Below are 26,345 nucleotides of genomic sequence, written 5' to 3'. Positions count from 1 at the left end.
AATATTTTGTGGAGAATTTCAAAACTCCTTTTCGTTTTAAAGCTCACCTACCTTCAGAGTAGTTTGGGAGGATAATGATCCAGTTCAGTGTATGCAAGAAATCTTTCTTTACTGTCTCTTTCTGCCATCACAGAGCTTACTCAGTTACCTGATTTCTTTCTTCAGGGCTGACAGGAAGGCTGATCAGCACTGAGGAATGTAAAGAATTCTGTGTGGGGGGAAAAATAAAAATAAAAATAAAAAAAAAGAAAAAGAAAAAGAATTCTGTGTGGTACTTGGCCGGTTTGGCTCAATGGATAGAGCGTCGGCCTGTGGACTGAAAGGTCCCAGGTTCGATTCTGGTCAAGGGCACATGCCCGGGTTGCGGGCTTGATCCCCAGTAGGGGGCGTGCAGGAGGCAGCCAATCAGTGATTCTCTATCATCATCCAATCAGTGATTCTCTATCATCATTGATGTTTCTCTCTCTCTCCCTCTCCCTTCCTCTCTGAAATCAATATATATAAAAGAAATCTGTGTGGGACGCTGCCCTGCCCCCACTACAGCGTCCTCTCCAGAACGAGAGGACAAGGCTTGGCCCTGCAGCCAGCACAAACTCCGGTTGAACTGCAAGGCTATTTGTGCCTCAGCACTAGACATTTCTCCTCTCTGTAAGCTTTTACAGCCTCCTACTTACGGAGACAAGATTCTTTGTGTCAGCACCTTGGAGAAGTGTTGCTGAAGCAATTGGCACGCAGACAAGAGCCCCGCGCACGCCAGCCCCTTCAGAACCTACCTGAGTGTGGCCTTGGACCAGATGGAAGGGGCCCAGCTCGCCTCCAAAATTTGGTGATGGCCAGGGAAACAAATGTTTTCCTCCATAGAAGTGAAGAGGCTTTGGCTTAAAAACAAAACAGACAAAAAAAAAAAAAAACCCTGGTTCTTGATATTTACATTAAGGGGACAAATTTGGATCATTTCTAGCAATGTTCCTCAAACCAGCTTGAGAACTAAAGAAAGTCACAGTCAAACTGCTCCGGCCAGGACAGGTGATGCGGATCTGGAACCATGGCAAGGCTGCCTCATTAAATTATGAGCCGATCATTCTTAATTTATTGTTTAAAAAAAGCATGAAAGGCCAGTGGACGCAGCCCTGCGTGGGTAATCTGTGGCACCTGTGGCCAACAGCAGTGCTCTCACCCTCAGAATGAAGAAAGGTAGGTTCCGAGTCCTTTGATGACACTGTTCCCTTTTGCGCTTGTTTATTTTTATTCTCCCACGCAGACTGCAACCCAGCAGGGGGCTTTTAAACCAAAACAGTTAATTACCTCCTCTAACCCAGAGAAGTTGCACAACACCCGATAGCTAGTTGCAAGGGAGAGGGCAGCTTTTCTTGGGGCTGTGCTTTGCACCAGGTGAGAAGGGAGGGCAGAGGGAGGCCAATTAGAAGGCCCCCGGGAGGGAGGGGGACCAGCTTGTACTTACGCGTCTTTTTCATAACACTGCACTTCGAACCCCCAGGCTCAGAGACCCCTGTGCAAACACCTCTTCCAAAGACAAAGTTGAGTAGCGTTGGGACTAGAGCCCTCTCCTGATAACAGTGCATGCTTCGCACTCCGGGGATGCCCATGGGCAGGGCAGTTTCAAGCAGCGAGGACCTTCTCCACTTAGTGCTCGAGGGACTGCAAGGGACAGACCTGCCAAGAAAAAAGGTACTTTCTCCACTGAACCGCAGTGCGTGGCCCACCTCTCCCGTCACCCCTTCCTTCCCCAGGTAAACAGGGCCTGAGCCCTTTGTTCCTAAATTGTGGGCTCACCCCTGCCTGCTTTGGAATCTCCCATCTTTCTGTCCATTTCTTGGCACCAGCACCTTCCCCAGCTAACCTCATATGTCCTGACCATCTGCCACTGCGTTCACTCTCTCTTCCTGCCTCAGCTCCGTGCCCATTTCTGGCCCCCCGCTGGGTCCTACCCCTTCTCCGCACCTATTGAAATCTTCAACTCCCCTGCCCCCCATCTCAGCCTGAAGTGCTCCCTCCCACGTCTAATCCCGGGGCCCTATTGTCTGTTATTTATTTCACTTCCGATTCTGTGGGCCTTTCCTCACCACAACTAGATGACACATTCCTCTATTGATGTATATAGCAATATAAAGTGATCTCGATATCTTTCCCCACCACTCCCGGCCCCAGCACCTGTATAGTGATGATTCTGCACTTGATTGATTCCTCTCCTACTGGTTAACATTTCTTAAAGGCACCAGACCAGGGACATCAGGCAAAATCTGGGGATGGTAGTCAGGAAATTTTCTTTTCAGAATCACAGTCTTAAAGAAAAGAACAAATCCTGTCAGTTACTGAAATGTTTCCAAGTATCTGATGTTTGGCCTTAAGTACGTAAAACACCTACTGGGTGACGGCGTTGTTCGTGAATCCTGCCCAGCACTTGGACGTGCTAGTAGGTCCTCCGAGAGAGCACGTCGCAGGAACAAATCTCCTGCTCCTTGTGCCTCTGCTGCCCTGCCAGAAAACAAAAATTATAACATTGCCCCACTGAGGCTGTGAGAACAAGCAATGAGTGAAAACAAAGAAAATAGTACGAGTGGGAAGAACCATGAACTTGCAGACTCCAGAGCTCCACAGACAAATCTGAGCATGGCGGTTATTACTGGCACTGAAAAAATCCCACACAGCTGGCCACTGTGTCTCAGTGGTTAAGCATTGACCTCTGAACCAGGAGGTCATGGTTTGATTCCCTGTCAGGGCACATGCCTGGATTGTAGGGGATCGTGCAGGAGGCAGCTGATCAATGATTCTCTCTCATCATTGGTGTTTCTATCTCTCTCTCCCTCTCCCTTCTTCTCTGAAATGAATAAAAACATATTTTAAAAAGAAAGAAAAAAAAGTCACCACAAGCCTTTACTTTTTTAAAAGTTGCACCCAAAGTGTACCTCAAAGCCGCACTGCTACTTCATAAAGTTAACAAGAAATGTAAAAGGTATAGGCAGCTGTGCCGTGAGGAACATCTTCTCAGCCCTAGCTCAACACTTCCCTGTGAACTTGGATTTGAGGCCCCTCAGAGGCCATGAGGATGCCTGGCAAGGTTCTCACAAAAACACAAGGCCTGTCCCACGCAGCTGAGGACAATCCATCAGGAGCAGGGAGGGAAAGGGCAAAAGAAAAGAGATGGAGAGTGGGGAAGGGTAATAGATAGGGCCATGGCAGCAAGAAATCCAAACGCCAGCCCCTTGCCAGTCAAGGGGCAAACCCGAGTGAAGAGGCTGAAGTAAGCCCCTTCTTCCCACTTGAGTTCTCTCTTCCCAGAGAATTTTCATTGTATTTTGTTGAATGGTAAAGACTGAAAACACAACATAAAAATATCATAAGCCTCCCTATCTCACAACATATTCAAAAATATATACTCATAATGTACATGGGCCTAAATGCTAGAACTAGAAATAGAGCACTTAAAAACATAGCTATCCATCTTCATGACCTTGGATTAGGCAGTGGTCTCCAAAAGTGGTCACAAAAGTGTTAGAGGTGTTACCAGACAGCTCCCTGAGTCAGTGGGAGAGGGCTGTTCCCAACCTTGAGCCTCGTCTTCTCATATAAATGAATTTATACAAGAGACCTTGACTGAGTTGTGAAAAGCCAATTTATTAAAGCAATTAAAGTGTGCACCTTTATTGAAAAAGCAAACCTATACATCTGGCTTAGGAAGCGCAGACGGGCTCTCCGCTAATCTGAAGAGTGAGGTGGGTAAGGGTCCGAGGCGTTACATACCCTCCTGTCTGTAGGCTTCAAAATTTGTTTGCTGAATATTTTGGTGCAGATTAATTCTCCAGGTCCCTTCTTTTTACTTTCTTGTGGCCTTCCCAGAATTCATGAGAAGCACCTGGCAACTTGATCTTGCCAAGCCTTGAGACTATTGGCTTTTCTCTTTAGGGAGTAAAACTGCCTTTTTTTTTCTTTCTTTCTCCTTTCCCTCTCCCTTTCTGCATTCTCTCCTTAGAGAGGTGGATTTTTTTTTTTAACCATTGGCTGGGGAAGATAATGGCTTGTTAGTTACAAGCTGGCTGCACATTGCCCACACTGTTTTAAACTTTCCTGTCTCAGTTTCCCTATTCCTCCTGCCCTGGAATCCTGTAACAAAAGCACAAGCAACAAAAGAAAAAAATAGGTAAATTGGACTTAAGTAAAATTATAACTTTAGTGCCACCATCCGGAAAGTGAAATAACAACCTACAGAATGGGAGGAAATATTTGGGAACCATATATCTGATATCTAGAATATATAAAAGGCACTCCTAACTCAACAACAAAAAAACAAACAACCCAATTTTTTTAAATGGGCAAAGGACTAGAATAGACATTTCTCCAAAGAAGGTGTGCTGCTGGTCAATAAGCAAACACAAAGGTGCTCAGCATCATCAGTCGTTAGAGAAGGCAAATCAAAACCACAATAAAATACATGTCACACCCACTAGGATGGCTGTCATCTTCGATAACAAGCAAAGAAATAAAATAGAAAATAACAAGGGTTATTAAGGATGTGAAGAAATTAGAAATCTGGTACATTGCTGATGGAAATGTAAAATGATGCAACCGAACTGTAGAAAACAATATGGCAATTCCTCAAAAAGTTGAACATAGAATTACTATATGGCCCAACAACTCTACTCCTAGATATATTTCCAAAAGAATTGAAAACAGAGATTCCAAAAGCCACTTGTACACTGACATGCATAGCATCATTATTCACAATAACTAAAAGGTAGAAACAACCCAAATGTCCATTAATGGATGAATGGGTTTTAAAAATATAATATAATATATATATATGAATATTATTAACCATAAAAAGGAATGAAATTTGGATACATGCTACAACTTGAATGGACCTTAAAATACTGTGATACTAAATGAAACAAACAAATAAATATTGTATGGTTTTACTTATATGGAATACCTGGAATAGATAAATGCATAGATACAGAAAGTAGGTTAGAGGCTACCAGGGCTAGGGGGCAAGAAGGAATGAGGAATTTTTGCAAAAGTGGTTATAGAATTTTGGTTTGGGGTGATGAAAAACTTTTGAAATTAGATAGTGGTGATGGTTGCACCATACTGTGAATGTAATTAAGACCACTAAAAGGTACACTCAAAAATGGTTACAGTGGAATGTTATATGTATTTCATCACAATGTTTTTTACATAGAAATTTTTCCAAAGAAGATATGTAAAAATGACACATGAAGAGACTCAACATCATTAGTCATCAGGGAAATAAAGCCCATGGTGAGCACAGTGACAGACACTTCACACCCACTAGGATGGCTATAGTCAAAAAGATCGAAACACATGTTGGTGAGGCTGTAGAGCAATTGGAACCCGCATACACTGCTGGTAGAAATGAAAATTGGCACAGCCACTTTGTTAACAGTTCCTCAAAAAATTAAACAGAGTTACCATATAACCCAGCAATTCCAGTTTCTCCTAGGTATGTGTCCAAGAGCAATGAAAACAGATGTCCACACAAGAACTTGTACATGCACGTTCATAGCAGCATTTTTCCTGATAGCCAAAAATGGAAACAAACCATATGTCCATTAACTGATAATAGACAAGCAAAAGTGGTATATCCATACAGTGGAATATTATTTCACAATAAAAAAGGGAAGAAATACTGATACATGCTACGACATGACGAACCTTGAAACATTGTACTAAGTAAAAGAAACCAGTCACTATCTCCATAACTCTTTTCATCTTGCAAAACTGAAATGCTATACCCATCTACATATATAAAAGCCTAAGTGACTGGCCGACCGGCTGGTAGCTATGATGTAAACTGACCACCAGGGGGCAGATGCTCAACACAGGAGCAGAAACCACAGGCATGGAAACATGGAATAGACTGATGAATCTCAGAGGGAAGCGGGGAGGGGAGAGGGCAGAATGAGATTAACCAAAGATCTTATATGCATACTAGAGCCCCATGCACTGGTGGGGTCCATCGGCCTGGCCTGTGGGAATTGGGCCGAAACCGACTCTCTGACATCCCCTGAGGGGCCCCAGATTGCGAGAGGGCACAGGCCAGGCCAAGGGACTTCACCAGTGCACAAATCTGTGCACCGGGCCTCTAGTCTATCCTATATAATAAAAGGCTAATATGCAAATTGTCCCCTCGATTGGGAGTTCAACAGGGAGTTCAACCAGGGGGTAGGGGCGGCCAGCCAACTGCCCACGGCCCCTCCCTCTGGCCAGCCCCACCCCCAATCGGCCCCCCCACCCTGATCGGGCCAGGCTGGCTGGATCCCACCCATGCACGAATTTGTGCACCGGGCCTCTAGTGTATGTGTGTATATATATATATGTGACCGCTGACCAGCCAGTAGCTATGATGCGCACTGACCACCAGGGGGCAGACGCTCAATGCAGGAGCGGCAGTTCTTGGGTCATGCACCCGGAACCAGAGAGGAGGGAGCCCGATTCCGGGGTGCGTCACCCAAGAACCACCCTCTCACAATCCGGGACCCCTCGGGGGATGTCGGGGAGCCAGTTTCAGCCCGATCCCTGCAGGCCAGGCCAAGGAACCCCACTAGTGCACGAATTCGTGCACTGGGCCTCCTTAACTGGAGTTTAACTACAATAACTCCCCATTCTTTCCCCACCCCTCAGCCCCTGGCAATCACCATTCTACTTTCTGTCTTTATGATTTTGACTAAGTACCTCATATAAGTGGAATCATATAGTTTTTGTCTTTCTGTGACTGGCTTATTTCACTTAGCATAATGCCTGGAATGTTTATCCATGTTGTAGTATGTGTCAGAATTTCCTTCCTTTATAAAGCTGAATAATATTCCAATTATAAAATAAAACACATTTTGCTTATCCATTTTTCTATGAATGGATACTTTGGTTTCTTCCACATTTTAGTCGTTGTGAATAATGCTGCTATAAACATGGGTATACAAATCCCTTTGAGACCCTGTCTTTAATTCTTTTGATTATATATCCAAAAGTGAAACTGCTGGATGATATGGTAATTCTATTTTTAAGTTTTTGAGGAACCACCATCCTATTTTCTATAGTGGCTTGTACCATTTTACATTTCCACCAATAGTGCACAAGAATTCCAATTTCTCTACATCCTCACCAACCCTTGTTATTTTCTGTTTTTGTGGTTTTGTTTTTTTTAATAGTAGCCATCTTGATGGGTGTGGTGGTATCTCATTGTAGTTTTGATTTTTGTCTCCCTAATGATCAGTGATATTGAGCATCTTTTCATGTGGGTACTGGCCATTTGTATATCTATCTTATTTGAAGAAATATCTATTCAAGTCCTTTGCCCAATTCTTAATTATATTGTTTTTTTTTATTGTTGACTTTTAGGAGTTATGTATATGTACTAGATATTAATTATTTATGAGATATATGATTTGCAAATATATTCTCCCATTCTGTGGGTTGCCTTTTATAAATTTTTTAAATTTTTAATGTTTCATAAAGTCCAATTTATGTATTTTTTTCTTTTGTTGACTGTGCCTGCAGTGTACTAATGAATGAAATTTCAAACTAGTTAACTCATGGTATGTTCAATAGTGTTGTAGATTTTCTGTTTTCAAAAACAGGCAACCTAAGATTTGTTTTTCATGTGAAAAATTCAATGGGATAAAAAACACAGCACTATCATCTTGCCTAAAGAAACACTACCAGGTTATAATAATTAATGAGAATTTATTTGCCTTTAGTTTTCAAGCAGTCACTACAAGTCTCTGTGATTATAATAAATTTTATACATTTACAAGAAAAATACAAAAATATAAATTACTTAGTTATGACATGTTTTATGTTATAAGCACTTCTGTTTTTTAATATAAATGTATAAAAAGAAGTTATATAAAGGAGACCTTAAATGGAACGATTCACTCAGAATTTATTTCAAACATTCTCACATTTTTCAAAAAAAAATTCATATTGATTCTGATATCCAGCCCTTCTGCCAAAAATTTGTTCCACTCCATGCCTGTGACATCATTTTAGGAATTAGATAAAATGGAAATGACATGAGCTGGACCGATGCAGAAAAGATAGAATTCACTATCATTTTGGATTCACATATCATTTTGGATATGCAGCGTGGCAGCGTGCCTTTTGCAGGATGAAAATATTAATTACACATTTTTAAAAATCACAAATGTTATGCATCTCCCTGGAGTCTAGAAAGTCTTTGGTATTTCTTAATTACCAAATCTCAGTCCGGCTGCACAGCTTTCTTCCTCATTGCTCCTGTTGCATCCGGGTAGTCTTTGCGATTTCTTCTGAAAATGACTATACATTAACATGCAAGGTTTCAGTGTGTGCGTTTGTGGGGGGGGGGGGGGCGGGGGGAGGATGAAGGGAAAGGTGTTAATTCAGATGTTATGAAACTGTGATAATGCTATTATTTAAGACACTTATTTGGGTCTGTTTATACTTTGTAGTTTTATAAATAAGCCCAAGGGGCTCCTCCTGGTTGTCACAATCCTCCTTGAATCTGAATCCGGTCTGTCTCTTCCTATCCGACAGTAGAATTGATGTGGCTCTAATCCCTGGAAGTTTGGAACTAATGAACTGACTGCTGAGCTGCCGCCACGGAGCTTGGTCCCAAACTATACTGTACTTCACACTCGATTTATTCTCCAGATGGCGAGACTGTGCCACCCTGCCGCGAGGGACCACCTCTTCCACTGGAGTGTAAAAGTGGACGGATGTTGTTTTCTTTGCAGATTTGATCATTCTGAGCTAGAAACTTGCGAGGATGATTAGTTATTAGCTTTAATGGGTGCCAATTGAACCAACTGCACGCATATTTTCTCCTTTAATTTCGGAGTCTGCAGGTCTCGGTGATGGTTGATTTACCCGCTTTCTTACGTCACCGGAGCGTGTCCCTTCCCCAGGTGACAAGGACCCAGGCTCTGAAATCATAGCACGCCTTGGTTCCCGGCCCAGACACAGTCGCATAATACGGTGGCTTATGTAGAAGGACAAGTTTATTAGCCACCGGTCCACTGCACTGAGCAGCCCTTGGCACGGAATATCGATTGAGTGCGGGACCTTGGCTAGCACCCCCTTTTAGACCAGGGCCCTGGGAAGACTGCGACCCGGGCCAGCTTTCTCCGTGACCTCCGAGGGGCCCACCCGGAATCAGACCTGCTACCGAGCGCACGGTGCTGATTAGTCTCCGCAAAGACCTGATGTAACTGTTGCTAAAGGCCTTCGCTCCATTATTCCGACCTTTCCAGGTTGTCAGTTCTTGGGGGAACAAGTTCATCCTACACGAGAAGCGCTCACCAAAGCCGCCCTGTCGTGTTAGCGCGTTTAGAATGCGGTTCCATCTAAACCTCATTTTGAACAACCCGTTTTGCTACCAGAATATGACACTCCCCTACCCCCGCCCCCCAAAAAATATCTTTTTTGAGTGGCCTCTTTTTGCTTTCGTTTTCATTTCCTTCTTTCTCCAGGGAGCACTCGGCTCCCAATAATCTCAGCAGATCACCTAGCCAGCCCTTCTGAGGAGATGGTGGCTGCCCGGCTGTATTTGCTAATCCCCTAACAAGATAGAAATGAAAGGATGGTCAGGGCCAAACAGGAGTGGAGAAAAGGAGAGAAATGTGAAAGGGGGTGAGGAGATGGAGATGAGAGAGATGGTAGCAAGAAGTTAGAGAGAGGGGAGGAGGAGAGAGAGGGGAAGGCAGAGAACGGAGTGAACCCCATTTCTTTCTTTTCACAACTGGGTGGACTGTGGCTCTCTCTAGCTGAACACCCCGAACTAAACTTAATTGTTCTTAGAAACTGCCTTCCTCTCACCCGACAGATGGCATGGGTATGTTTGCTAGCACAGTAACATATTTCACCATTAAAATACCAAAAAGAAAAAAAAATCACCATGCTTGTTGGTTGGTGTGAATTCCGTGGTTGGATATTTTGGGATACATGGCAGAGGATGCACACTTAGTTTATGTAAATTGCAGCAAGCAACAGCCTGTTAATAAGGGTGTTGTGTGGCAATATATCTCCAAAGCCATCTTTTTATTTTTTTGGAAAGGTACAGAATGATGAAGTGGAAAGAGCTCGGCTTTAATTCTGAGCCAGAAGTAGGGAGGGAGAAAAAGTCTAATAAAATGCTGATTATTTGCTGCTCATTATTGTAACAGGAAAAGTACTAATCAGATTATGCCTAAAGTTGGAATTAGGTACTTCGTTTGCAGCCAATTTCACAAGGGCTGAATTTCACTAAGTAAACCGGAATGTGCTGAAACCATGGCAATCTGACCTGAGATAAAAATCACCAACGGGTTTAGAACATGAGCTTTGAACAAACAGTCCCCTTTCAAATCCAAGTGAAACAGCAAAACAACTTAAAGGTTACATCTTGTTTGACACCAACATGAACAATGTAGGAAGTCGACGTTGCCAGTGATCCTGTGTCCTTGTGCACACAGGCAGATGAAAGCAGAGAAGAATCCAATAGCTCTAGTTTTAAAATGCATTTCAGCCTAAATGATTTAGCGAGTTCCCTCCCATTCTCCATTCACCGTCCCAACAGACCCTTCACAAGCTCGACCTGCTACTGAAAGAAATCCTGCCAGTTGAAATGTTTACGAGCTGCTGCAGGCTACACGGAACATAACACATTTCAGGTTCTCCGAGGCCAGGGACCGAAGTACACGCACTGCCCAAGAGCTGGACGCATTTCTCTCGCCAGCTCTAGACAGCCTTGGGACCGTGACATTAACGTCTGCTTTTCACCTTCGGGATTTTCGTATTTGGTGGATGTAACAAGAGAGCATGGTAAAGGAGTGGATGCGTCTGATAGCCGTGGAATGGCCAACAGCATGGCGTGGAACCAGGCCACTGTGGCTGTGTCACCCTCCCGTTAGCTCGTGTGAGCGCTCTCTTGCTTTTGCCTAAGCTTGGTCTAATTATTGGCAATCGGAGCTCTGTAAATCAGGACTCCACGGAGCCGTCTTAAACTGTCCTACGTACTCTGTTTCCATCTGACCTGACAACTCTAAGTTACCGTTTCCTCACACTGTTTAACTCGGACCACATTTGGACGCCTTCCCTGCTTCCATGGGGTCGTAGGCCCACTTCCGTCTGGTTTAAATCTACTGTCCTGGCTTGTCTTGTTGATTAGACTTAGATTCAACATCAGCTCAAATCATTCTTTTTTGTCACCGTTTCGGTTTGCTATTTTCCTAGATAAGTATTGCTGTGCAAATGGCTGCATATTGTTAAAACTTTTCTTTTTAAACTACATTCATCAGCAGTGAGAAGCTTTAAAGTTTTATTAGTATCATAAAATCTCTTCCCAAATGAAACTACTTTTGATACGTGTTCATTCTGACAATGAGAATTAGTTGAGGGCTGTTGGCAAGTTGAAGGAATTTGTTTTTGAAACTGAAATAGCCAGGAAGTAATGACCTCAAAGTACTTTTCTTTCAACTCCAACCCCCACCCGCTCAATCACTCCTTTCCCGGCTCCCCTCACCTTCATCACCCCCAACTCAAAGCCAATCAATAACATGTTTGGTTTCATACAGTTTTGCTGAGGACAAATCAGATACTGAGGCAGGCTTTCAACCTTTCAGTTTTCCTTAACTGGAGCAAAGACTGTCAAATCAAAGGAAAAACATGTATATTTCCTTCCACTTCATGAAGGGGTTTCTTGGTGATATTACTGCCTTCCTTCTGAATAAGTTGGAGCTTTTTTGTAGCGCGGAGTGTCAGTTTCCTATGCGTGCCTTCCTAATTAAGTGTCAAGATTCAACTCCATTGCAAAAAAATATATTTTTTTAAAAAGTGAGTAAAAAGCATGAAGCATATGGAAAAAGAAAAACAAATTTTTATTTTTTTCCCTTAATGTGACTATGCTGACAGGTGAGATTGCCATTACCCATATTATCTAGCTTCTCATATTTATTAAATGAGAAATAGCAGATAGAAGACGTAGAACCATGCCTTGTACCAAGTAAATGCTACCTATCAATTAATTTACTTTTGCAATTGAGAAGTAATGTTAATGAGCAAAATGATACTACTATTTAGAAGTATGCTAGTATACATTACAGTGACCATCACCTATGTTCCACGTCACCTTGAATGAAGTCTGGAAATCAGTCTATCAGATCGGATGACTTATTTCAAATACCATTCACTAGTATGTGGTAGACAGGAAAGTTGTAGATATAGAAATGATGCCCAGGCTTAAATCCACATAACAGTTTCACAGACAGTTGGGTTGTTTCCTCTCAATGATAAATATACTCAGGAGATTCATTTTCTCAACACTGACAGAATGAAGCTCGGTTAAGAATAGTAAAAACTCTTGAAGACTTTGATCTGGGCCCAACCGAAAAGTGCGTGAGAATCAACTCAGTGTCCAGTGGTCTGGCCGAAGAGGACCTGGAGACCCTCCTGCAGTCCCGGGTCCTTCCTTCCAGCCTGATGCTCCCCAAGGTGGAAGGGCCTGAGGAAATCCAGTGGGTGAGTAGCTAATGCTTTGCTTTAATTAAAGACTCAAGACTGGCTAAGAGGGAGTAGCAGAAAGGAAGCATTTGGGTGCTGCCGGTTTTGAAAATACATACACAGCAGAAAGGGAATTCAGAAAAAGGAGTGAGCCCAAGAGACCCTATTCTTCACCCACAGAGAACCTGGCTTGGCCCAAAGTGTTCTAACGGGACAGTTCTACTCTTGAAATGATGCCTCTGCTCCCTTATCAGATTTGTGGACTGGACAGCACAGGGTCCTCAGTAGCCCTTACAGAGCAGTTCTTGAAAACTAGAGATTGGATAGCTTCTTACACCCCGCCAGGCCCCAACCCTCCACCTGGGAGAGCAGTGCTGTAAGTGGGCCTTACCCAGCCAGCTTGATTGGAAGACAGCATAGTCCGAGAAAGCACATTAGCCACAAATGAAAAAATGAACCTGGAGGAGGAGCGGTAAAGGTCATTCCTTAGGGCAAACAGAGGAATAAACAGGAAGCTTTTAACCAGTGGTTTTAATTAGCACAGATATTATTTCCTGAACAGTTCTCTAGTTCCTCCTTTTTAAATTGCTGACAGGTGTGTTTGTGTTTCATGACAGACTTTTCGGCCAATAAAAACCTGGCATGTCAAATTACTTAAGAAAACTTTGAAATGGGCCTAATTATACTATGATTGTTTTCATTGTTAAAATGGGGCGAGGGGGGAGGGGGGGAGGCGAGATTTTACTTAAGGGGTGCTAGGATTCTGCAGATCTCTGCTGAATAAAATAACATTCCATTGGGCCACTCCAGGGCAGAGGGCCTGTGACACGTAAATGCTGGAAGCGTGGTGAGGGCGTGTGGACGGTGGTGATTTTGATGCCACATCTGGGGTTACTCGGAGGCTGTGGCTGCAACTGTAGCAATACACTGAGTAGTTGTAACACCTGAAGAAACTGCTCACCTTTTTAATGCACATAGATGCGTTGGGCCTGTGCTCTCCAGTGCCGTGGCTGCCTGCCACCTGTGGTACCCAGCGCTTGCAATGTGGCAAGTCCAAATTGAGATGTCCTGGAAGTGTAAAATACACATGGGATGTTGAAGATGTTGTAGTCCCCCGACCTCTCACACGTTGAAATGATATTATTTAGGCTGCATTGGTTTTTAATAATGTTAACTGCTTCATTTTACTCTTTTAATGCAGCTACTAGAGAATTTAGAATTGCACAGGTAGCTGCCATTATCCTGCAGCTGGACAGCTCCGTGTTGGTACCTTCTGAGCCCGGTGTTTAGGACTCATATTTACTCTCTACACTGGAGCGCTCCTCTCCGAGGTCAACTCTCAGAGGCCGGGAGATACTGGTTATGCTAGGTTAATATCTTCAAGGGCTTCTAGCCTTGAATGTGTCTTAAATTGATTGAAATGGAAGCCGAAGCCACTGTTCCCTTTTGGTTTCCTAGTTAATGTCTATTTATCACCGTTATTACCCTCATTGGAGAGGAGGGGACCCACCCCAGCCTTCCGCTCCAGCTTCTGTTCCCTGTTTTAAATCCCTGGATGTGAGGAACGTACCGAAATCTAAATGGGATTTCTAGTTAACAGAAGTCTTTTGGGCTGTTTATTTTTTCCTCTCCGTTTGTATTTATGTGAAGCATAAAATCCAGAGCCTGATGCACAACTGAAAGATGGGCTTCCTTGTTTTCTTTTGTGTGAGAATCTCTTGCTGGCCTTTTGTCGCTAGTGTGGGTTCTTGTTTGACTGGCACGGCTTATTGGACTATAACAAGCGTGACTCTGCCTCCTTTGTCGTGGGACAATTCTCCCACAAATCCCGAACAGTGTGCATTCTTCCAACACACTATTGGGTGTGCACTGGAATTGAAAGAATTGCTGAGCCCTGCTACTTCATCTCCTCCCCAATCTCTTTGTGATTTTCCCCCCTTCTTTTCCTCCTCCCCCCGCCCCCCAGTCCCTCCACCTCGCTGAAATGAACACTTTACCAGGCCGGAAACATTTAATCGTCTCCTTTTGAAAAAATTAATTGAAACTTCTCCACTAGTTACCTTTTGTGTGCGTACTTAATGCAATTTTTTAAGAAAGAAGGGGAGGAGGGGAAGGAGGATGGGCTGGAATATTTAATTTTTAAATGCCCCTATTGGCTTAAAAAAACAAAAGGGGTTGGAGATTTTTCTCACTGAGAACAGGGAATATATTGTAGAGTGTTTACCTAGTTTTAAACTTGATGATTTTTGTAATTATAACTATTATCCCAAACCATGGAGCAAGTAACATTGCACGATTTTTTTTTAATGAGAAAAAAGAATCCCTCCATTGGATATGTAACACCAAAACCACCAATATGTCACTACCTGCTTTCTAGCTTAAATGTGACATAAATTATGTTTTATTTTCATTTACATGGAATACTATACATTTTGTCCCATTAAATTGTAGCCCTCTCTTCTTTCTTGCTATTTCGGTTGAGTTATTCCTTCCCTTGCAAAGTTACTAAGGAGGTGATGATGATGGTGACGGAGGAAGGGAGGGGGCAGTGGGAGCAACTGGGAATAATTCTTCATTACTGAAAGCTGTGATTTATTTTAGCCTAATTGTAAAGTTACTGCAAATTGCTCAAAAGCTTTTTAAAGATCCCAGTGATTAGATTTTTTTTGGGGGGGGGGGTGCTGCACAGGCAAGGAGGGGGCAGCTAAAAGGGGAAATAACACCTCTAATCCTGCTTCTGGTAAATAGGCTGCCAGCTTTTAAAATGAGTTTCCTTTCTATTAGTCAGAATATTATGCTAAGCCTTAAGCATTAGTTTTTTTATGTTGCCATAGCAGCCCTATTCCTGCAGGGTGGTGACCTGCGATGATTACAGTACAAAGCTTATAGGGTCTTGAAACCCCCTTTGAAGATGAAAAGTCTTTGATGGTTTATATTTATGCAAATCTCTTAGATATGATTTACCCAACTGAGACTGAATGGAGAGATGATTAAAATTCCCTTTTCCTTTGATATCCATTAATGGATGAATATTCCTTAAATTTAAAATGGATATATATGTTTTCATCTTTATTTACAAAAATATCTTTGTCATACCTGTGTGTGTTTTTTAATCTTCCCACATCTGATTAGATCTAGATAGACATAATAGATTTACAATTTAGAGTGTGGTGAGGTTTTTTTTTTTTTCCTTTTGAAAGGGGGGGGGGGTGTCTGTGCAAGAGCTTTTGTATGTTTCCAGATGATAGATTTTGGAATTTGGGCTACCCCACTGGCAGCGCAGAGCTAGCTGTGAACTGGTCTCATGGAAAAAATTGGCGAGCTTTGGTCTTCAAAGAATTAAACTTCCTTTTTAAGGTCTTCCTAGGTAAGCTAAAAAATTATGAAGAAAACCCTCTTGAACAAAGGGTAGTGGTACGATAATGAATAATACGGATTCCACGTAGAAGGTTGAGCAGTTACACTGATGTCAGTGCTGGGTATGAAACAAAAACAGAAGGGCAGGTAGGGCAAGGCGGCATTGTTTTAGGGGCCCACCACTTGCATTTAAAAAGTGAGGGTGAGAGGTCTTAAATAAATATGTTTTTAAGGGAAGCATTTAAACTCAAGAATCTCTCCCTCCAGTTCTAAGTCCTAGGCCTCAAATTGCTCCTTTAGGAAAAAAAAAAAGTATAATGCTTGGGGTTTTACTATTTAGTTTGGTGGGAACTTTGTTACCTTTTTTCCTTTGGTCTTTCCTCTTTTTTCTTTTCTTTTTTTAAATTCTTTTGTGTGGACCAAAGAGGCTGGGATATTACTTCCTCAGGTCAAAGACTTAAATACTACTTCTGTGTCTACATTCCAGTGGTTGTACGTTTTCCCTCACTAATCACCTATGACAATTTCGATTTTAGTTTTCAGACAAATTTTCATTCTACTTAAAAGGCCGAAAACTTGAACAACCTATGAACTTAATCCCTTTTGTGGAAACTGCAATGGGTTTGCTCAATTTTAAGGTAAGAAAACCCTAATATGGCTTAGAAGTTAGTATTTTATTCCCTAAAGACAACTCTTCTTTTCAATATTAACTTAAAATATTTTTCTGAAAAGATTTATAAGCAAAGTAAATCTTGAGCACAATTTATTATTTGTAATTATCCAAAACCAGGTTGTGAGCATCTTAGAAAAGAAATTGGCTAAGTAGCAAGGAAGAACTTCCCAGTCCTAAATATTTAAATTGTAGGTTCCTAGCAATAATTTTAATTTAATAATCTCTATGTAAGATATGTGCTTTGAATTATTACATTTATAGATTAAATGTGCATGAAAATTTATTTTGTCACCCTTATGAATTAACTTTCAATTATTCTTTTGTAGCAATTGTCTTTTATTGGGAAACTTTCTGGTCTCTGTAGCAACATCATCCATAAAGTCCAGTTGATAACATTACTGTTTGCTAGTTAGTATGTGCCAATAATTTGTGGTCTATTATTTCAGTTTACCACATTAGAACATAAACTATTTCTTAATATATATCAGGAAGATTATCTTACCCAAGTGTTTTCCAGCATTTCTTGGTTGCAGCAAACTGTTTGCCTTGACAAATTAATAGCTAGCTTGTAAAAAAAAATCCCTTTATCAGTTGTCGTTTAAATTGTTTTCCAAAATATGCCTCACATCACACCTGACCTGTGAACACCAGTGTAGCACCCTATCCTGGAGGGCAGGAGAGAAGAAATTCCTAAAAACAAAACAAAATAAAACGATAGTTGAGCTGTACTGGAGAGGTAATACGTGAGCAAACGCTCTGAGGGGAAACTCTGAGACCCACTGGACCATGCAGGAGGGGCAGAGTGCAAGTGTGTGGGGAGCTGCTTCAAGCGTGTTTACACCACTAACCACAGACTCTTCCAAGCCCTCCCTAGAATTCTGGGAATATAATCAAAGCATATCTCTTAGAGGCAGCTAGATTCATGTAACGATTTAATTTTTAGCACTGTTTTGCCATTTTATTCCGTAACGTACTGAGAAGCACTTACAACCCCTGAAATTAATCAGGAGGGTCCTCACGGGTTTCTCGTGTCATCCCCACCCACATATATTAGCAGGAACCTTTGTAGGTTCACAGTGATGTCTGCGACGAATGTCATTTATCTTTATTTCACATAGAACTATCAAAGTTGCTTATTAATACGTCTTGGGTGACTTGTTGCATTTTTATTTTCCCCTCTGGCATTGTAGATTTTTGTATTGTGTGTCTTTAATCCTAAAAACCACTTACTAAGAAATCTTGATCCTAATGCAAATAATTCAATTAGTTTGATTTAAAAATTCTTTCCTTCTTTCCTGTGGCTTTATGTGTATGGTTTGAGTCTCTTAAAGCAAAAATAAATTTTGGAAAAATATAAATTACTTATAGGACAATCAAACTGAGTTAACTCAAACTTTTTCTAGAAATTGGATGAACTAAAATTCAAACATTCTAGCTATATTAATATATGTTAATCGCTATATTAATATAATCCATTAAAGCAAAGCCAATGTATACAGCAGACTTATCTTGAACAATGTTAAATGCCTTTGGAAAGGGGTGATTGGGGCTGCATTTTTAGGACTGCTTTCGGACAAACTGCCTTGTATTCAGAGCTGGATCTTTCTGGTGCTGAATCTATACCATGCGGCTTCTCTCTCTTCGTGTGTTTCTGTGAGATGTTCTGCTCTGCTCTTTTACAGGCAGTGTGCGAAGAAGCAGTAAAGGCTGGGCCTCCAGTGGGCCTTTTCCTAGATGCTGTCGTTTTCGGAGGAGAAGACTTTCGAGCCAGTATAGGTGTCAAAGACTCATTTCTCTCTCTCTCTCTCTCTCTCTCTCTCTCTCTCTCTCTCTCTCTCTCTCTCTCTCTCTTTCTGCGTATACGTGTATACTTTTCTTCTTGGGCCCCTTCACAAACGGACATTTACATGACAATATATTTGCCAACCATGACAATGGTTTTCAGCTGAATGGACAACACTTCCTGATAATTTAGGACACCTCACCGGTGTCCTGCTTTCAGAACACAACACCATTACCTCTGTCCATTTATAAAATAACTAATCAAAAGGCCGTTGCAGCCTCAGACGTGTTCGGGGAGAGACAGCATCTACTTTGTTCATAATAAGTATTATGTGAACATCCTGTCTGTTGCTTAAATATTTTGTTTTCACGTCAGTGTAAAGGGGATTGAGGCCCCTAACACACATTTAAAGCAATTTCACATATGCTCTACTGGATAATTTTCTATATTAAATGTAGTATGTAAATATTATTTAAAATAGACTTTAAATACCTCCTCATCTGTTTCAGAACCCTTATTATTAAATATTCATTGAGATAGTATGCACGCCTGTTCTCACTGCTCTTCCCCATCGCGTGGGCACGGTGCCCCTGGTCTGAGACGGTGCATCTGGAAAAGAAGCCAAGGTCACAGGTGTTTCAGAGCCACAGTCCCAGTGACCTGAGACGGGAGCTTTCCCTGAGCAAATGTGAACACACTCCCTCCCACCCCCAGGGTGAAAATAAAAGGAACTTATTTTAATACCAATCTTTCCAGGGGACTTAGTATCACCAATAGTTTAGTGGAGACTTTCTGCCTCTCTCCAAATGAGTGCCCTTCCATTTCTCTAAGTTCTCCATCCAAACCCCGAAGTATCTGGCTCAGAACCTCAGTGATAACAGGGCATTGCAACCACAGCATGTGAAATTCTGGGCTCAGTGAGCGAACTTAACCATTTCCTTACCCAGCCACTTGGCCACCTTTTGCGGTGCTACCTTTGGACCGACAATATCCAAGTGATGGCAAAAGGGAAAAATACATATCAGAAGTCATTCGTCACCCACCTACCAAGTCATTCATGAGTCTGGCTCCTGAGAGGGGGGAGGGGCCTTTTCTTAGTGCACACAGCCATTATCCTGGAAGATGCCTTGCAAGAGGGACATGAGGTTTAACTCTGCCTCCATATATCCCTCTTCGTTTATATTGAATCATCACCTCGCTGGGCAGCAATTCCAGGGAGGACTTAGACATCCGTACATACTGAGTTTCTGCTAGAGATGTCTGGGTTCAGTTTCCAAAGTTAACCTCTCTCCTTTTTCTGCCAACATCCCACTTTCAGGTGCAACAAGTAGTAAAGAAACTCAAGATATTCTCTACGCCCGACAAAAGATTATTGTTGTGGCGAAGGCCTTTGGTCTACAGGCCATAGACCTAGTGTACATCGACTTTCGAGACGAAGAAGGGCTTCTGAGGCAGGCGAGAGAAGGAGCTACGATGGGATTTACGGGTATGGTCCTCGACGGTATCTTGAACAGCAGTGTCTAGATTTGCAAACATTCCAGAAATCAGTGTTCCTTAAGGTAGCCAGGTAGTTCACACACCTACCTGTTCTACTATCTGAAACATGAAAAAGCCATCCAGGGCAAGAACCCACCCAACAAATGGTCAGGTTTTTCTTGGGCTCTGCCAGTCAACAAGCAAATCACTCATTTTATTTTCTCTTTAGATTAGTGACCATTTTTTTTTCTGTCCTCTTAAGTATTTTGTTGCACTTTTTGCTGACACGAGGGGAGGGATGAGACTGCCGTAGAAGTATTTTTGGGTGAACTGCCTTATGAGTTTGTGTTGATGGGTTAAAGAAAAATTTCCTCCAGTAGTCCAAATATTAATGAATTTCTGGAAAAAAAATTGGTGATATCTTTTTTATTTTTTTCACTCATAACTCGGTTTTTATTCACCTGCCACTCCAAGCTCCTTCTTTCTCTTCCACCTCCCGATATGTGTCTATGCACCTGGCAACACCTACGGGCATTGGCTGGCACTGCGATCAGCGGGTCCCTCACAATCCGGTCCTGGAGTGCAGGCGGATATCTGTTGATTGGTGTGTCTGGTCACTCAGGCCCCGGGAGCCCAGGGAGCAACCGAAAATTGTGTTTTTGCAACAGAAATCTACTTATTGAGAAACCACAATAGAATTCTATACCCAAACACATGTCTGCAATTGCATACACACACATGCAACCATGGATTAAAAAAACACTCTAAAATCTTTTATTCTTATTTGTCCTTCTGCTGCACGTTCTAGAAATATCATGCTCAGAATTGTATCCAAATAATAAGGAAAAAGGACAAGCATCCATGCTATCCCTTTGGTAAATATTTTCGAAATGTGTCCAGTTAGGGGTTACTAAAGAAACATGTCTTAAGGTGACTTTAAATGCACAAGATATCTAAATGGATGATGACTTAACCCAAAGTAAAATTGAAGGCTTAAGAAGCCATCTTAAGTGGTTCATTAGAATTAAATAAAGCTTTGATATTTGATTTTGTGTTTTTAACATAGAGAGTTAAAATGGGACCCCCGCAAATTTGTAAATAAATAAATAAATACATGCAATCTCTTACAGGGAAATATTTTTCAATCATCTGAGCTATTAACAAATCCTCCCTACATTTAATAGTGACTGAGAAAGAAAGAGTGCCTCTGCCCTGGTCCTGGGGCTGTCCTTGTCCCTCTGGCCTGTACACCAGCCTTTTCCTAACGACTGGTTAGGACGTGGCCCAAATGGAAAAGTTGGAGAAAAACTCCATGAAATCTATCTAATAGACCCCGATGTTGTTGGTCTAAAATGTGCAGCATTGGCTGCCAAGCAACCAGATGTTGCTCTGAAATGGGCACTAATGCAATAAGAAACAGAAAACGCTGAATTTGACGCGGGCCTCTTTCACCATCACTCAGTATAACCTGGGTGTCCTCAGTCTCCTCTGGGGTAAATGTTTGCTCCGGAACTTACAAAGGAGTTTTAGGGTTTCTCCAAGATACAGGACTACATTAAATTGGTCCCTAATTCAATCGCAGAAGACAAGTTATTTCAAATCAGATTTAAATTTCTAGACTGTGCCCAACTCAGCATGAGGAGCTTATGGGCTTGGCACTATTGTTTCTCAACAACAGGGAGTATTAAATCACACAAAAAATGGAAGGGGGGTGGGGAGGCACAGAGGGTACAGTGCCCATTATATATTCAAGCGAACAAGTCAGTAAAGTAGGGAGCTACACTTTATGGCCATTTTGCAATTTTTAGAAAGAAGGTCTTTGTTGTCCCAATTATATTTCTACATGCCAATAAAAGGTAATTAGTCTGATAAGATAGGAGATTATTTGTAGTATTTTAAAACAATAAATGATTTAATAAGCATTTTAGGCCACTCATGATCTGTTTGTCCTAATTATTTATCATTTAATTCCATTCCTTGGGCTTTGCACAAGAAGGGAGGAGATGAAGCAGGTGGTTAAAAATTTTAAATTCAATGAAAGTATTGTGTTATCCATAACACTGAAAGAAACACGCAGTCTGTGTTATCTGGATTTTCTGTACTTTAAAAAATTACATATATTTTTAATGAGTTGTAGTTTTTTAAAGTGAACTATGCATGGAACAGTGGGTTGTAGTTTCTTTTCTGTAGTCATTGTTTCACAGAGCCACAACCCATGTAGGCAGATTTTAAATCAATGCATTGGCTGTATAAAATAGCTGTTAACTTTAGGTATTATTTCTATGAAAATAAACCAAAAATAAACCTTAGAATAAAGCTCTAAGAGCTGACTCCAGTACTACATGCTGAGAAGAAAGATTATAAATATGAAACTCTATAGGTTTTCCTCTTTTTTGCAGTCTTTTATAGAAGACAAAAATGACAGCATCATACAGTTACCTAAAAGACTTGACAGGTATTGATTTAAAGCATGATATATCAAGTGGTACTGTAAAAAGGATTTCATGGTCATAAATTTTAATGTCTTCCAATTTTGCACCCTCTCAGTAACTTGTCAATAACAACTCTTCTGTATAAAATATTTGCTTTGCTCCCACATGGCATTAAAGTCCGATATTCAGTTGTTGGGGTATACAAAATTCAACAAAAGATAACTTCACAAATGAATGCTCATAAATTTCTAAAACCTAACACATATCTTACAGTTAGCCTCATTACCAACATATGGGTACTTGCAAGCCATCAGTAGTTTTACTGTATTTTAAATAGTTTGTGTTTTGCTCCTCAAATTATCATGTCTATACTATGAAGTTCCCATGAAATTTGGCTTTTTACACATCAGTGTAAATTATGTACATAAATTATAAAATTCAGGACCAACAATTAGTACAAAATGACTACCAGAACTGACATCCTTTATTAATAATATTGTAACAACTATTAGATTATTTAAATATAATTTCAGCACCTACTATTGAAAAAAGCTCTCATTTGTCATCATTGATGTTATTTGTTCCCAGAAATTATTCCTCAAATAATTTAAAGCAGCTTTATTTATATAATGTTTTATTAATATGCTGACAGATTAAAAACGAAATAGCAATGTGAGGATGTTTTAATTATGCCACTGTAAGGAAAGATATTACTATATTTATTCATGGAGACTCTTTTTCATAAATAAAAAAAATATTTTTTACAAAAAATTGTTCTTTTTTTCTATTCGATAGAATAATGGCAATAACTGGAATTGACCTTTTTAAAAACATCAATGATATAATTTCTAATGATTAAATGTTAAAACACTATTTCGAAAGCAAAGCAAATTGATATACCAACAAATATACTTAGCAGAGTAAGTTATCATTAAGCGTACATTCATTTTAAAGAACCAAATATTTCCATAATTTTATTACGTAATAAAACATAATCTCAACATTATTATAACATTAAATTATGTTTCATTTTATTAATGACCTGATTAGATTTTATTCTTCCCTGATTGTTAAACTGTTTCTTTTTAATGACTGCATGATTTCCTAGAATCCTGTGACTCTTATCTTTGTATAATGTTTTTATTTAAGATCCTTAAACTTCAAAAAGAAGATATTACTACAAAGATAAGATTTCATCTGGTGTCTAAGTATTTATATAAAAGGGAAATATAAAATCTTCATTCTATAAGAAAAAAGGAAAAATCTGGTTATGTTTTTAGGTCGAGAAACTTTCTGTAATTTTTATTTAAAGATTTTTAAATGGAGTAATTTAGGGACCACACTGTTTAAATCTGCCTTCTAGTTTACTGTACTGAATAAAATTTTCTCATTGAAATCTGAATTTCTACTAGTGGTTAGAAATGACATATTATATCTAAGAGGAAAAAATAAATTATTATTATGAGACACTATTTGATATTAATATAGTTGTAATACCTGCTTCTGTAAGCTTTATGAAAACCAACAGATGTGGAAGGCAGGGTAATGGTGCCAAATAAGCCAAACACAACTTATAAAATTAGAAAGAATTAACATAAAATTTTTCTTCTTTACTTCAAAATAATCACTCTAATTTGCAGACATTATCCTTTAAAGTTCCAGCCAAAGCAGTTATTCAATGAGCTGCTTAGTCAGTCCACCTGTAGCTAAAACTGAGAGATTATCTGCACCAAGGTGGCATTTCTATAGGATCGGAAACACAATTACTCCCATTGTTGTGTTTGTTCTTATGTGGTATTCTGGAGAAGCCTGCCCAATTGCTGTTATTTTCTTTTTAAATGTGCTAAAATAATGAGTTATTTTACATACAGTCTGTGAGGCATTCAGGAGCCTCTCGGGGTTCAGACGTTCTGTTTGAACATCTACTTGTTTTGTGTTCCCGGTGTTGTTAATCCCCTTGTAGGTAAGCAGGTGATACACCCTAACCAAATTGCAGCCGTCCAGGAGCAGTTTTCTCCTTCCCCTGAAAAAATTAAGTGGGCTGAAGAACTGATCGCCGCCTTTGAAGAGCATCAACAATTAGGAAAGGTAAATGTTTTATTAACGACTTGGATGAAACCGGTGTTTAAAGTACTGTGGGGAGGAATGAAAAAAAAATCATTGTTTGGATGATTTTGGTGGAGAGGGTTTGAATTGGGGGGACAATATTCATCAGTGAGAAATTCGCCTAAGGTAAATTTGCCCTGCCATGTTCCTAAATATTTCACCAACTAGCTCTCACATCTCTCTCTCTCTCTTTTTTTTTCTTTTCATAAACTATGTTGGCAGCCTTTGAGAAAAGAGAGGAAGTCTGTTTAGTTTTTCTCTATAGACTCTGATACAGCTGTCATATGAAAATAATTTTAGATCAAAGTGAGAGCAAGTTGTAATGAAATAAACAGTTTGATCAAATGGTTCTTGTGGAGAGAAATAAAATGTCAAGTTACTTTAATAATGGGGCAGAAAAGTACAAAAATCTCCTCTGGTTTAGTCATACAAGAGTGGGAGGTTGTGTATGTGCTTGTACCAATTCCTGGACCTGAGATTTGGATAGAATGGAAAGCAAATTAACACTGGAGCACGGTTGTTCCTAATTTAGTGCATCATTGAGCCTCGCGGTTCCTGCGCTGTGGGTTTCTGCTATGTAAATATTGCAGTGGTGATGCGCAATCTGTCTCCACTTTGTGCCAGTAACACTTAAATTAGGTGTCGCCTGAAGGAAGATTTTATGCTAGTTGCAGCATTGTCAGTTAATTATCTTAAAGGTTATTTGCAATAATACCGTGTGCCTCCCTTTAAGAGGGTGGGGGGGAAAGTTGCATTTGCAAAACTGTCCTAGAGGTAATATCTAAATTCGCCCTTGTTACTTACATAAAGAGTGAGGTTTTGATACCTCCAACGCAGAAGTACTTAGGGGAGGATGTGGAAACATTATTAAGGTTCTAAAGGTTAAATAGTCCCTGTTACCAAAAAAAAACCCCAAAAAACAGAAAGCAAAAACTAACTGGTGACATCAGAGTGAGAAGTGTCACTTGCACTTTCCACTGGCAATAAAAACACCTGAAAATCCCAGGACTTGGGAAAGTAAGTAACAATATTAAATGGGTCACTCCCTCCCTCTCCCTACGGACACCTGCCTTCAATTCCAGCCAGGCACGCATGCTCACCCTTACCCACAGGATCATCTTTGTACAAATTTGCACTTAAAATCAAAAGACAGAATCTGTGATATCGGAAATATCCCATCTGGACATATACCACTTTCAGGATAAATAGCATCCTCTCAATTCAAGTCAGTAGTGACCATTGGAAAAACATGGCAATTCATAGAAAAATATTATTGACATTGTGTTTTATGTTCACTTCTCTATCTTGGCCCAAAAATCCATATCCTGAAACATAGATATTTATCTAGAGAGAAGAGCCATGTACTTTTTCATGCATACATGCAAATAACTCCATCCACTCTCCTCTTTCCCATGCTTGCCTGCACACACTCTCCCTAAATATTCTACACCTCTGTGTGCAGCTTATGTCAGCTGAGGCCATGCATGTGATGAATACCTCCAACTGAAATAATCAACTGAGGCAGGATATGGGCCCTCAAAACAGCAGACCAGGCAGAGTTCCAGTCTGGGTTTCATGATGGATAACATCAAAGGATGCCACTTGGCATTGTAAGCAGCTACAATGGGAGAAGTTACCCTAAATTTCAGGTAGCCAGCAAACAACATTCCAGCTAGAAACACACTCTGTTACTGGCATTGAAGTTCTTGGATGAAGAAAAACACAACACTTTTCCATTGTTATCTTGAAAGTGTTGTTCCCAGGGGAAATCGTCTCCGGGTGTCCTTGCCTTTTGATGATGGCAACTTAAATGTTAAATTCTGAACTTTTTTTAAAAAAAATAAGCAATGCCCTCTTGTTGGGGCATAAGCTTTCACAATAGTGTGGCAGCTTTTGCTAACACAGAACTGTGGAGAGTGGAGCAGAAGGGAGACTATTAGGTCATTTCTTCCGTGCCCCATTCGTGTAGGTTTGTTTCCGACAGCAAATTCTCGTGGTGCTTTGTCCAGCAAGGTTGAAGTGATTC

General features: G+C 40.7%; 1 protein-coding gene across 1 annotated transcript in view; it reads left to right on the top strand.

Annotated features, from left to right (window-relative positions):
* CLYBL (citrate lyase beta like) overlaps window positions 1–26,345 on the top strand; it is a 211,359-nt gene that overhangs the window by 169,656 nt on the left and 15,358 nt on the right. The window contains exons 3-7 of the mRNA XM_006101460.3: window positions 12,322–12,510; window positions 16,386–16,487; window positions 18,205–18,298; window positions 19,624–19,791; window positions 24,177–24,301. Coding sequence (XP_006101522.1) covers window positions 12,322–12,510; window positions 16,386–16,487; window positions 18,205–18,298; window positions 19,624–19,791; window positions 24,177–24,301 — 678 coding nt within the window. The remainder of the gene's footprint in view (window positions 1–12,321; window positions 12,511–16,385; window positions 16,488–18,204; window positions 18,299–19,623; window positions 19,792–24,176; window positions 24,302–26,345) is intronic.

Source organism: Myotis lucifugus, unplaced genomic scaffold (assembly GCF_000147115.1).
Source record: "Myotis lucifugus unplaced genomic scaffold, Myoluc2.0 scaffold_363, whole genome shotgun sequence".
Lineage (NCBI taxonomy): Eukaryota > Metazoa > Chordata > Mammalia > Chiroptera > Vespertilionidae > Myotis > Myotis lucifugus.
This window is presented reverse-complemented; position numbering and strand designations above follow the sequence as displayed.